Here is a 12,729-nt window from a genome sequence, read left to right on the forward strand (position 1 = left end):
GAGGCCAGGAGAGATGTCATGTTCCCCGAGGGTCCCGGAAGGTCAGCCACAGGGCAGCCTGTGCTGCTTGGGATGAGGTTACAGTGGCTGTAAGCTCCGGGAGTGTGCACATTCATTCACCAACATCATCGGCGTCCCTCCAATACCCCACTCACCATTACATATCTCCCATCCAGATCCCTCACTTCCTTCACACTCACAAACCCCATATTCGTGCTCTTCAGGATGGCCACCCCTCGTGACTTTGAGTCAAACCCCGAGTGAAATACCTGACCCACACATCCCTTTCTGAACCTAACCTGGTCCTTCACACGGGGGGGCATCTCCTGCAGAAAGACCACCTCTGCCTTTGAACTCCTGAGATGCTCAAAAACGGAGATCTTTTCCCCGGTCCATTGAGCCCTCCCACATTCCATGTTATAAGCCATACAGGGGGCTTGCGCCTCCATTCCCCTCCCCTTTTGGCTGTACCCCCTCTGATTTCACCCTGTACCAGGCCCATCCAAGATGGCCCTCTTCTCCGCGCCTGACCACGCCTCTTCTCCAACCCTGCCATGTCGCCACAGGCAGCGGGACGGGGGGACGGTCGTCCCTTTACAAACCTTTCACCCCTGCTACCCATTGTCAACCCAATGGAAAGAAAAATACCCTCCACCTGGCAGGAAAAGAAAAAAAAACGCCTCCCTCCAACCCCCACTCTACCCATACCTTCCATTACTCCAGAGTGCCAGCACCTCCGTCTCCCAAAAAATGTTTAGTTCTCCCCCAGTTTCTGCTCCTTGAAAAAGTCATTGGCCCCTTCTGGGGTCTCAAAATAATATTCCCGGCCCTCATAAGTCACCCATAGTTTCGCTGGGTAGAGCACACCAAACTTGATCTGCCTGTGACACAGCATCGCCTTGGCCCTGTTGAACCCAGCACGCCATTTTGCCAGTTCTGCTCCAATGGCCTGATGTATTTGGACCTTATTCCCCTCCAATACACAGTTCCGCTTCTCCCTGCTCACTGCAGGATCTTCATCAGGGGCCTTGTCTAGCATCTCCTCCGCCACCAGCCCCGCCAGATCCTTGAGACGTACCTCGTGGCACTCGTAACTTTTACTCCTTCAGGCAGGCTGATGATAACGCAGGTTCTGCCTTCTCAACCTGTTTTCTTGCTCTTCCACCCTTTCTCTCAATGTCTTGCAAAGGTCTCCTAAGATCCCCACCTCCGCCTCCAATGCCACCACCCGATCGCTGCGGTCCGACATCACCCTCTCCATCTCTCATATCTGCGACCCCTGTGCCTTCAGAAATTTTTCCACCCTCCCCATTGAGCCCTTCAGGGGTGCCACAGCCCCTCCGATGGTCTTTGATCTGTCCTCCTGCATCTACTTCCTCTGCTGGGGGAACTCTTCTGTAATGAAGGCCATCAATTGTTCCATCTGGGGCTTTTCAACTTGCACGAGCCCTTCCCCCTCCGCCATCCTTCCACTGTCTGCTGCACCACAGATCTCTTCCAAGTCCTTGTCCAAGTCTTTCACCTTCCTCTGCCAGGTTTGGTAACCAGCAGACATACCACTCCCGAGGGGAACTTCTCCTCAGACCTTCGGCTACTTTTCCGTCGAAGTTACTCACGTTTTCGGGTAAAAAGAGCTCTTTTCTATGCCTTCAAGCAAGAACTGCCTGTATACGACCACTCACACCCTGGCCGCCACCAGATGTCAACAACAACATGTTTAAATAGTGCCTTTAACATAAAACATTACTATGCTACCATACCCATATCCTCTAATTTATCAGGAATTAAAATTTGACATCACAATTATATCATCTAAGATAGCTCATGACAAGTCATGTGCCTTGCCACATCGAGTGAGCACTGGAAACAAATCAATCTGTGACCTCCATCTTTTTCCAAATCAGTGAAGAAGAATAAACTAAAAGATGCTCAAACTGAATACTGCTGCACAAGTTTATTCACATATCGACTATTGCTTCGTCAAAACACTGTCACCTCTGAATCAGAAGGTGTTGTGTTCAATTAATAGTCCAGGACTTCAAGAACAAAAATTGAGACTCGAACTCTCAAGTGAAGTGAAATTTTGGTGGTACCGTCTTTCGGATGAGATGTCTGTCTTCTCAGGTGGGGACAAAAGATTCCATTTCACGATTTTGAAGAAGAGCAGGCTAGTTCTCCCCACTCTCCTGGCCAATATTTATCCCTCAATTGTCATTGAAAAAAGGGCTGTCCAGCCATTCTTACTGTTGTGCATCATTTGTTGTACAGTTTGTACATCTCAATGCAATGAGATGACACTAGTTTCTCTGTGTATGATTGGTTTTACTTACAGTGCTTTAAAATATCTCTGCAATCATAAATTATATGCACCATACTTATCGCAGCTCAGCTTCTTGGTCTCTCTGTGATGTCTGTTTGCTTTAGCTCTGAGCCAGCACTCAGATTTAATAAATCAAGCACAGTTATCAGAGTTCAGTTACCAGACAAAAACAATCAAGCACGGAAGAAGTTAACAAATGAACACAGCACTCACATTGTTATTTATGATAGCTTGCAGTGTTCAAATTGGTTGCCACATTTTCTACATTGCAACAATCATTATCTTCAAAATTACTATTTTGGAACATCCTGAGGTCTTGCTACTTGTTTATTTTTTTCTCTTTCTTCATTATTGTAATTAAGATGTACACAAGCAAAAACAGCACCACATCAAATAAAAGTAAAGTGCTTTAATTAACTTGGTACCATATGTTACAAAGTAATAAATACACAACGGTATACCTGGAACACCTTGCAATGCAATCAGATGGAAAGCTTCAAAGATCATAGCACTCTGCTGCATGCAACATAACTTTGCCTCAAGAGACCCCAAAAGGTGGAAGATTCCCTAAAGTAAATTGTATAGTAGAATTTGATGCTAGCTATCAGTGCCATTTGGCAAACTCCCAAACTGCAGACTTTCTTTTAATATTGAAATGTGACCAGAGTATTACAGTCCTAACAGTTTTCATGCCTTTCAACAATTTACCCTAAATCTTCCAGGTAACTCACAAACATCACAATCCTGCTAGTTGATGAAACATGCGGCAAGTCTTTGTGAATGACTGATGTTTCATTCTATGGTTTTTTTGGGGGTGATGTTATGTGATGCATGTATTCTTAAACCTAGTCTCTTGATTAATCGAGGCTCTAAGAGAATGGGGATGGCTAGCTCAGTTGTGTAGATGGCTGATTTGTGGGTTGGAGCGACAAATTTGGAACCCAGCACGGGTTCAATTCCCATACTGGCTGGGGTTATTCATGAAGGCCTTCCCTTTGCTTCCCCCCTCCCCCCCCCCTCCGAGATGTGGTGACCCTCAGATTAAATCACCACCAGTTAACTCTTTCTCAAAAAGGAGAGAGCAGCCTTTGCTCCTCGGGGACTCTGGCAACTTGCAATTCCAATAGAATGGCAGGAATATACGATATGGTCGGCTGTTGTGTGATCAAAAAAAGCCTCTTTGGATTGACTGCCAATATCCCATGCATTATATGATGGTGTACAATAGTTTACATAGAAAATAGAAGCAGGAAGAGGCCTTTCGAGCCTGCTCCGCCATTCATTATGATCATGGCTGATCATCAAATTTGATACCGTGACCCTGCCTTCCCCCCACATACCTTTGGACCCAAGAGCCATAAATAATTTCTTCTTGAAATTATGCAATGTTTTGGCCTCAACGACTTTTTGTCGTAATGAATTCCACAGATTCACCACTCTCTGGGTGATGACATTTCTCCTCACCTCAGTCCTTATCCTCAAACTATGACCCCTAGTTATGGACTCCTCCACCATTAGGAACATTCTTTCTGAATCTACCCTGGGGCAGCACAGTAGCATTGTGGATAGCACAATTGCTTCACAGCTCCAGGGTCCCAGGTTCGATTCTGGCTTGGGTCACTGTCTGTGCGGAGTCTGCACGTCTTCCCCGTGTGTGCGTGGGTTTCCTCCGGGTGCTCCGGTTTCCTCCCACAGTCCAAAGATGTGCAGGTTAGGTGGATTGGCCGTGGTAAATTGCCCTAGTGTCCAAAATTGCCCATAGTGTTGGGTGGGGTTGCTGGGTTGTGGGGATAGGGTGGAGGTGTTGACCTTGGGTAGGGTGCTCTTTCCAGGAGCCGGTGCAGACTCGATGGGCCGGGTGGCCTCCTTCTGCACTGTAAATTCTATGATAATCCTGTTATAATTCTGTAGTTTCTCTGAGATCCCTCTCACTCTTCTAAACTCCAATGAATATAATCCTAACCAACTAGTCTCCCCTCATATGACAGTCGCGCTATCCCAGGAATCAGCCTGAAAAATAATTGCTGCACTTCCACCACAGCAAGAACATCCTTCCTCAGATAAAGACACCAAAACTGCACACAATACTCCAGGTATAGCCTCAACAATGCCCTATACAATTGCAGTAAAACATCTCTATTCCTATACTCAATTCTTCTCGCTATGCAGGCCAACATACCATTTGCCTTCATTAATGCCTGCTGTACCTGCACGCTTACTTTCAGTGACTGATGAACGAGGACACCAAGCTCTCATAGAATCATAGAATTTATAGTGCAGAAGGAGGTCATTCGGCCCATTAGGTCTGCACTGGCTCTTGGAAAGAACGCCCTACATAAGCCCACACCTCCACCCTATCCCCGTAACCCAGTAACACCAGCTAACCTTTTTTTTTTGGACACTAATGGCAATTTATCATGGCCAATCCACCTAACCTGCACATCTTTGGACTGTGGGAGGAAACCAGAGCATCCGGAGGAAACCAACGCAGACACAAAGAGAACGTGCAGACTTCGCACAGTGACCCAAGCCGGGAATCGAATCTGGGACCCTGGAGCTGTGAAGCAACTGTGCTAATCACTGTGCTCCGGTGCTACCCATCAAGTATGCACCTCTCTCAATTTATACCCATTCAAATAATAACCTGACTTCCTATTTTTGCTACCAAAATGGATAACCTCACATTTATCCACATTATACTGCATCTGCCATGCATATGCTCACTCACTCAGCCTGTCCAAATCCCATTGGAAGAATCTCTGCATTCTCCTCACAATTCACCCTCCCACCCAACTTTGTATCAACTGCAAATTTGGAAATACTACATTTAGTTTATGCATGTTTACACAGTTATGTCCATTTTTAACCACCTAAAGGACACTTGACCTCTCCCAAAAGCACCTTCCCCCTCTTCCAACAGTGTCCTGGGACAATATCCAAAAGGGTACTCTACCTCTCCAAAAGTGTACGTGACTTCTCCAAAGAACTCCAGTAAGTTTAGACTTTTTCCTACCTGGTCTAAAGTGCACAGACCGTGTTTTGGACATCCCATTGGCAAATTTCAGATCTGACTGTGGCAGCTGTACATGTGCAGTTGCTTCCGTGAATTACACATGCTATATAGGTCCCCCCACCCATCCCAGAAATGGCAAGGGCAGGATTTGGGCAAGGACTTGGAGATTTGTACTGCCACAGCTAGTTTTGTTTAGATGAAGAACTTTCTGTCTCTGTAAATGTTCAAGCTGAAGATAAAAAGAAAGGGCAGGAGAAATTAGCACAGTCCCTGGAGCCCAACCTTCTCCTGCCACATGTCTATCCTTTCTCGATGGTCATCTTATCCTATACTTCCCGTCACAGTGAGTTACTGCGGGAAGCTTGGGTATGTATTTCTACATGACGTTTTCTTGGCTGACCTGGTAAAGTTATCAAACTTCATCATTGCCTCTCAGTTTGAGAGATTTCGCTCAAGGTATCCCTGTCATTTTGCCTGGATGTCTTGGAGAGCTCAATCAATTGTACTGCCAGACAACTTGAATGCAGGTTTTCAAATAGAATGCCAGGGTGCAGAAGGAGCTCGGTGTTCCAATGCATCAGTCACAAAATGTTTGTATGCAGATGCAGCACGTAATCAAGAATGTAATGGCATGCTATATTTTATTACGAGAGGAATTGAGCTTAAAAGTAAGGATGTTATGCTTCAGCCATACGGGCATTGATGAGACCACTGTGTGCAATTTTGGTCTCCTTATTTCAGGAATGATGTTTGTGCACTGGAGGCAATTCAGAGGAGGTTTAGAACATAGAACATACAGTGCAGAAGGAGGCCATTCAGCCCATCAAGTCTGTACTGACCGACTTAAACCCTCATTTCCACCCTATCCCCGTAACCCAATAACCCCTCCTAACCTTTTTTGGTCACTAAATAGAATTTATCATGGTCAATCCACCTAACCTGCATGTCTTTGGACTGTGGGAGGAAACCGGAGCATCCGGAGGAAACCCACGCAGACACGGGGAGAACGTGCAGACTCCACACAGACAGTGACCCAGCGGGGAATTGAACCTAGGACCCTGGCACTGTGAAGCCACAGTGCTATCCACTTGTGCTACCATGCTGCTACTAGATTGATACCTGGAATGAATGGGTTGTCTTATGCGGAAAGATTGGAAAGGTTGGATTTGTTTCCACTCGAGTTTAGAAGAGTCAGCGGTAACTTGATTGAAGTATATAAGACCCTGAATGGCATTTACAAGAAAGATTGGAAATAATGTTCCCTTTTGTGGGTGGGTCCAGAACTAGGGGGAACTAATTGAAAAGTCACTGAATATTTTTAAGGCAGAGGTAGTTAGATTTTTGTTGAGCTAGGAAATGAAAAGTTATGGAGGGTTAATGGGGAATCTGTAACCCAACGCAAACAGACCCATCATGATCTTACTGAATGGCAGAGCAGGCTAGAGGGGCTCTATCTGCTCCCATTTTGTTTGTTTGTCTGTTCGTATTGCATTGCAAACTTGGCATTTTCCCTCATTCAGCTGCCTCACTACTTTAAATCTTGTTGCAACATGGGATTTCCCATCCACCAATGGACAAAAATGTTAAGAATGAGCTCCACAGGTGTCAGGATGGCTGAGTGGTCAAAGGCGCCAGACTCAAGAATGAGCTCCATTAGATTGTGCAGATGTATACAGTCCAACAAATATACATGGAGCCAATACACCACAGATCAGATGGGTCATAGAATCATAGAATTTACAGTGCAGGAGGCCATCGAGTCTGCACCGGCTCTTTGAAAGAGCACTCTACCCAAGCCCACACAAGGATCCTCTCCACCCAGTCAGAAAGCCACTTGGAACTTTGAACAATCAAAGCAACCATGGCTTCCACTTTAAGCTTTCCAGGGTTTAGGTCAAATTCAGTTTAAAAAGTAAAATACAGAATTTCTTCTACATTCAAACGGGATACATCCTTGAAGGCATCATAATTGTCTCTGAGCTATATGCTTGTAAATAAACAAGTTAAAACCTTCCAAACATTGCATGGTGAATAAAGTTTCCCTTTAAATGCAGCATGGCTATTTTGCACTCCGTATCGCATAATACTCTGTGAAACTGCAGAATTCCAAAAGACATTATTATTGAACTATTCAATTCAGCATCACGATTCACAGATTCTTTATTTACTTTGTCCGACATGGTCTTCACCTATTTGGCTCCAGATCTAGCAACACCTTCATCTTAAAATTCTCATCATCGATTTCAAATCCCACTATGGTCGCAACCCCGGTGCTATCTCTGCAAACTCCTACAGCCCGAAAACCCTCCAAGATCTCTGTCCCTTGTGATTTCTGGTCTCTTGTGCATCCACAAATGTAATCACTCTTTGCCTTCAACTACCTGAAATTCACTCCCTAAACCTCTCGTTCTCTTCCTCTTTTACAAAGCTTCTTAAAATCAACCTCTTCAGGCCAGTTTTTGGTTGCCAATCTCAATATCATTTTACCTGACTCATAGTAACAATTTGTTTGAGAACACCCCTGTGAAGCACTGTTGGAAGTTTTACTACACTAAAGGCGTTATACCAATGCAAGTTCTCCAGAAAAAGAATAGCTTCAACTTTGTTTGAAGGTACTTCTTCACTAATGATCCTTTTGCAATTCCTACCAAAAAAGAGGAAGGGTGAGTTTATAAGGAAACACCAGAATAGACACAATGGGCCAGGTGATTCTATCACACCATGAAATTACTGTTGTACATTCAACAAAACTATTCTTTCGCACAATCGTACAGAAAGAACCTCAATTGAAAGGTTGAAATACCCTATGTAAAGAGCTGAGTAAGCCAGACACTATAATGATATATAAGCATTGTCCATCAGCAAACTATTGTTTCAAAATTGTCCTACCATGTGACATTCGATGCAGCCAGTAGTAGGCAAAGTCAACTCCTAAAAATGCCAACCACCATGTCCAGGGTGAATCCCATGGGAGTACAGAGAGCCTAAAGTTCTCCCAGATGTATATGTAACCAGTCAGCTCAATGCCTCGGCCCAGTAGTCTAAACAAAAGAAATAAAGATAGATTTAATACATTTAATGTGCAAGACATTTAACACAGGGTTACCTTTTTTCCAAAAACCGATCTATACATGTCAAAGTCAAGTACTGTCTGTTTGACAAAGTGCACTTCATTAAACTAGCCAGAGCTGGGAAAGTTCAAGATATTTTTGGTCGCCATCTGTACACCCAAGGCATTTACTTTCCATAAAACAGAAATATAGATAAAAGGCAGCAAGCTGCAAAAGTCGCTTAGGTTGCTGGAGGTTTAAAGATGGCATCTCGCTCTCTCGAAGCAGAGCTCCTCAGTGCAGAACGCGGTTAGATGCGGCCTCGTCGGGGAGTTCACTGCTGAGGCCCCCGATCTATCTGGATGGGGGTTAGATAGCAGGGTAACAACCAGCTAATCTTGCACTATGGGACTCTGTCCCCATTCAGGTAGATCGCCCCCCCTGTCTGCAAAAGTTCCCCATGCACTCTAGTCATCCCCATTGCTCCCAATGTTCCTAAACTTATCCATTACCACTCTTGTCAAAGGGAAGAAGTATTGGAAAGAGGATTTTAACAGCATTTAATCATTGCAAAGCCACCAATGGTCAGACCATCGAACGCCAGGAAGACTCAGTTCATATTTAGTAACAAGAAATTTGAAGGTTCATTATTTTGGGACTGAAAGAAATGTGACAAAGCGCTGCTTGCTCGAAATGAGAAACCCGACTGAAGCATTATGTACAATTATCACAGCCAATATTAAACATCATGGGAATAACATCATTGGAAATTTCATGGCCAGAATATTTTTCTTCCTCCCCTCTCCCAACCCCCAACCCACCCCGCACCCACCAACCCTCCCCACCCACCAACACCCCCCACCCACCAACCCCCCCACCCACCCGCCAACACCCCCACCCACCCCCCCATCAGATTATCCGTCCTATCCGCGAAGGTTCCCACCGCAGATGGGAGCGGAAAATTTAGGCCAATATTCGTAGCTGCTCACACTAATTAAAGTTGAAAAGCTTTGAAGCTGGTTAAAGAAAAACAATTTGTTGCAGAGCATGGTTAGATTATGAAATGCCTTGCCGCAAACATGGGTTGAAGCAGAAATTCTTCGCAAATAAACCTTGTATACTGACTTTAAAAAATACAAATGTCAGCTTGACTCAATTAGAAGCACTGAGTTCATGCTGGCTCGCGATGGGGCAATCCAGTCAGTCCTATTCCCCAGTTCTGTTCCCGTGGTCCTGCAGGTTTATTTCCCACAAGTGCACATCAAATCCCCTTTTGAAATCATTCATAGTCTCCACTTCCATCACGCTCATAGCTAGCTCATAGTATGGGGCGGCACGGTAACACAGTGGTTAGCACTATTGCTTCACAGCGGCAGGGAGCCGGGTTTGATTCCCGGCTTGGGTCACTGTCTGTATGGAGTCTGCACGTTCTCCCCGTGTCTGAGTGTGTTTCCTCTGGGTGCTCCGGTTTCCTCCCACAAGTCCCAAAAGATGTGTTTGTTAGGTGAATTGGACATTCTGAATTCTCCCTCTCTGTACCCGAACAGGAGCCGGAGTGCGGCGACTAGGGAATTTTCTGAGTAACTCCATTGCAGTGTTCATGTAAACGTATTTGTGACACTAATAAAGATTATTATTATTGTTATTATTAGCAAGTTCCAGATCATGACCACTCACGGCATTAAAAAGGGACTTCCTCACACCTTCCCTGCGACACTTGCCCAAAACCTTAAAACTGTGTCTTCTAATCCTTGTAACAGCTAATGGGGACAGCAATTCTTTGTCCATTCTATATTAACCGGCCATAATCTTGTACGCCTCAATCAAATATCCCCTCAATTTCCTTTGCTCCACGGAGAAAACCTTCTCCAAGTTAACCTTGTAGTTAATATCCCTCATCCCCAGAACTATTTCTGCACCTTTTTAAAGATTCTTACACCTTTCCTATAATATGATGACCACAACTGGACATAACACATTCATTTCTAGAATCACAGAATCTTTGCAGTGCAGAAGGATGCTATTCGGCCCATCGGGTCTGCACTGTCTCTCTGAAAAAGCATGAAATGAAATGAAATGAAAATCGCTTATTGTCACAAGTAGGCTTCAAATGAAGTTACTGTGAAAAGCCCCTAGTCGCCACATTCCGGCGCCTGTTCGGGGAGGCTAGTACGGGAATTGAACCGTGCTGCTGGCCTGCCTTGGTCTGCTTTAAAAGCCAGCTATTTAGCCCTGTGCTAAACTAGCCCCCAGATAACAACCTAATTACCTTTTGAATAACTTGATTGAACTTGCCTCATGTAGTTTGCTCGAAACTCCAACCATCCTCTGGGTAAAAATTTTATTCCTCACATCTCTTTTACTCTTTTGCTAATTATTTTGAACCTGTGCCCTCTAGTTCTTGATGCTCTCTTGAATGAGAACAATTTCTCACTATTTATTCCCCCCACACCCCTCACCATCTTTAATACTTCTATCAAGTCTCCTCCCAGCCTTCTTTTCTCCAAGGAAAACAGCCCCAACCTCTCTAATCTATCCTCATGGCCACAATTCTTTGTCCCTGGAATCATAATTGCAAATCTCCTCTGTACTCTCTCCACCCTTCCTCAATATGATGCTCAGAACTGGGTGCAGCACTCCAGATGAGGCCCAACTAGTGCCTTATACAAGTTCAACATGACCTCCTTACTCTTGTAATCAATACCCCTATTAATAAAGTCTCAGATACTATGGGCGCAATCTGTTGGCCTCGCTGCGCCCGACTTGGGATGCGGCAAGGCTGGTAAATCTCGCAAGAGATCTAACGAGATCTCGCAGGGCTTTGCAATCTGGATCCCAACCATTGAGGTCAGGACCCAGATTTGCATATTCAAGTGAGCAGTTAATCTCATTTGAACATGTCTACGCCAACTTCCTGGACCTAAAGGCCTCACCTCATAGACCCCAGGTGGGTGCCATTTAGCACTGGTTGCCACAAATGTGGACCAGGCATACTGGCACTTGGGGGGACGTCGCTCAGGTGATCGGGGGCCACTAGGTGGTTGGGCTTTCGGCAGGATGGTATCCTGGCACCCTCAAAGCCACCTGGGCACCTTGGCATTGTCAGCCCGGCACGGCAGTGCCAGCTGGCAGCACCCTGGAAGTGGTACTGGCAGGGGCAATGTCAAAATTTTCAGGTGCTATCTTGCCCATTGCAAGGACTGGGAACGGGGGTGCCCTGCGCTTATGAGGTGGGGTGCGGGGGGCTCGATGACCCCCTTATTGGTGAGTTGAGGCACTGGGGGGGGTCAGGAGGGCACGGTGGGGGTCTAGAAATTGGGGCGTCATTTCGATCTCTTCACCCTCTGAAGAGCGGAGCTAGTTAGTGCAGGAAATGGGACTAAGTGCAGCCTCAGTGAGGCATTCCTATTCGTAGCCCGTTTAATAGGGGGGTTGTTCTTATTTATCAAAACATATCAGAATCAGAAGGCTGCAGATTTAAGATCCACACATATTCCTGACAGATACATCAGTGTAATGCTCTGTGTGGAGTTTGCACTTTCTCCTGTGTCTGCGTGGGTTTCCTCTGGGTGCTCCAGTTTTCTCCCACAGTTCAAAGGTGCGCAGGTTAGGTGATTGACCATGCTAAATTGCCCCCTAGTGTCAAAATGTTCAGGTGAGGTGCTGGGCTATGGGGATAGGGTGGAGGTGTGGGGCTTAAGTGGGGTGCTCTTTCTGAGGGCTGGTGTGGATTCGATGGGCCGGGTGGCCTCCTTCTGCCCTGTAAATTCTATGATCCTATGATTCTAAGGACTGCACCATTTAACCCCTCGACGTTTAAATGATATATGATTGCTCCAATGGGTAAAATAGACCTGAAGGCATCCTATAAAAGAGAAGGAAGTTCTCTAAATATTTATCCATCAATCAATACCACAAAAAAACAATGAACTTAGTCATTATTTTCTTTGCCATTTCTGGGACTTTATTGTCTGAAAATTGGTTACTGTGCTTGCTAATAACTGTTCCAAGCATTGTCTGGCATCTTTGAATCTGTCTATATATGTGTTTCTGGAGCATACCTCTTCATTCACCTGAGGAAGGAGCAGCGCTCCGAAAGCTAGTGACATCGAAACAAACCTGTTGGACTTTAACCTGGTGTTGTAAGACTTCTTACTGTGCTCACTCCAGTCCAACGCCGGAATCTCCACATCATTGCTAATATAAGTTCATAATTGAATCAGCTGTAAAACACTTCGGAATATCTAGAGAATTAAACAAAACACTAAACAAATGCAACTCCTTTCTTTCATTCATATTTAACAATATATGGGGGTAACATGTAAATGCCAGTAGACTAGGGGGCT

General features: G+C 45.2%; 1 protein-coding gene across 4 annotated transcripts in view; it reads right to left on the reverse strand.

Annotated features, from left to right (window-relative positions):
• agmo (alkylglycerol monooxygenase) overlaps positions 1-12,729 on the reverse strand; it is a 552,459-nt gene that overhangs the window by 444,202 nt on the left and 95,528 nt on the right. For all 4 annotated transcript variants that reach the window (XM_072509152.1, XM_072509153.1, XM_072509154.1 and 1 more), the window contains exon 3: positions 8,223-8,374. In XM_072509152.1, coding sequence (XP_072365253.1) covers positions 8,223-8,374 — 152 coding nt within the window. The remainder of the gene's footprint in view (positions 1-8,222; positions 8,375-12,729) is intronic.

This window comes from Scyliorhinus torazame, chromosome 6 (assembly GCF_047496885.1).
Source record: "Scyliorhinus torazame isolate Kashiwa2021f chromosome 6, sScyTor2.1, whole genome shotgun sequence".
NCBI lineage: Eukaryota > Metazoa > Chordata > Chondrichthyes > Carcharhiniformes > Scyliorhinidae > Scyliorhinus > Scyliorhinus torazame.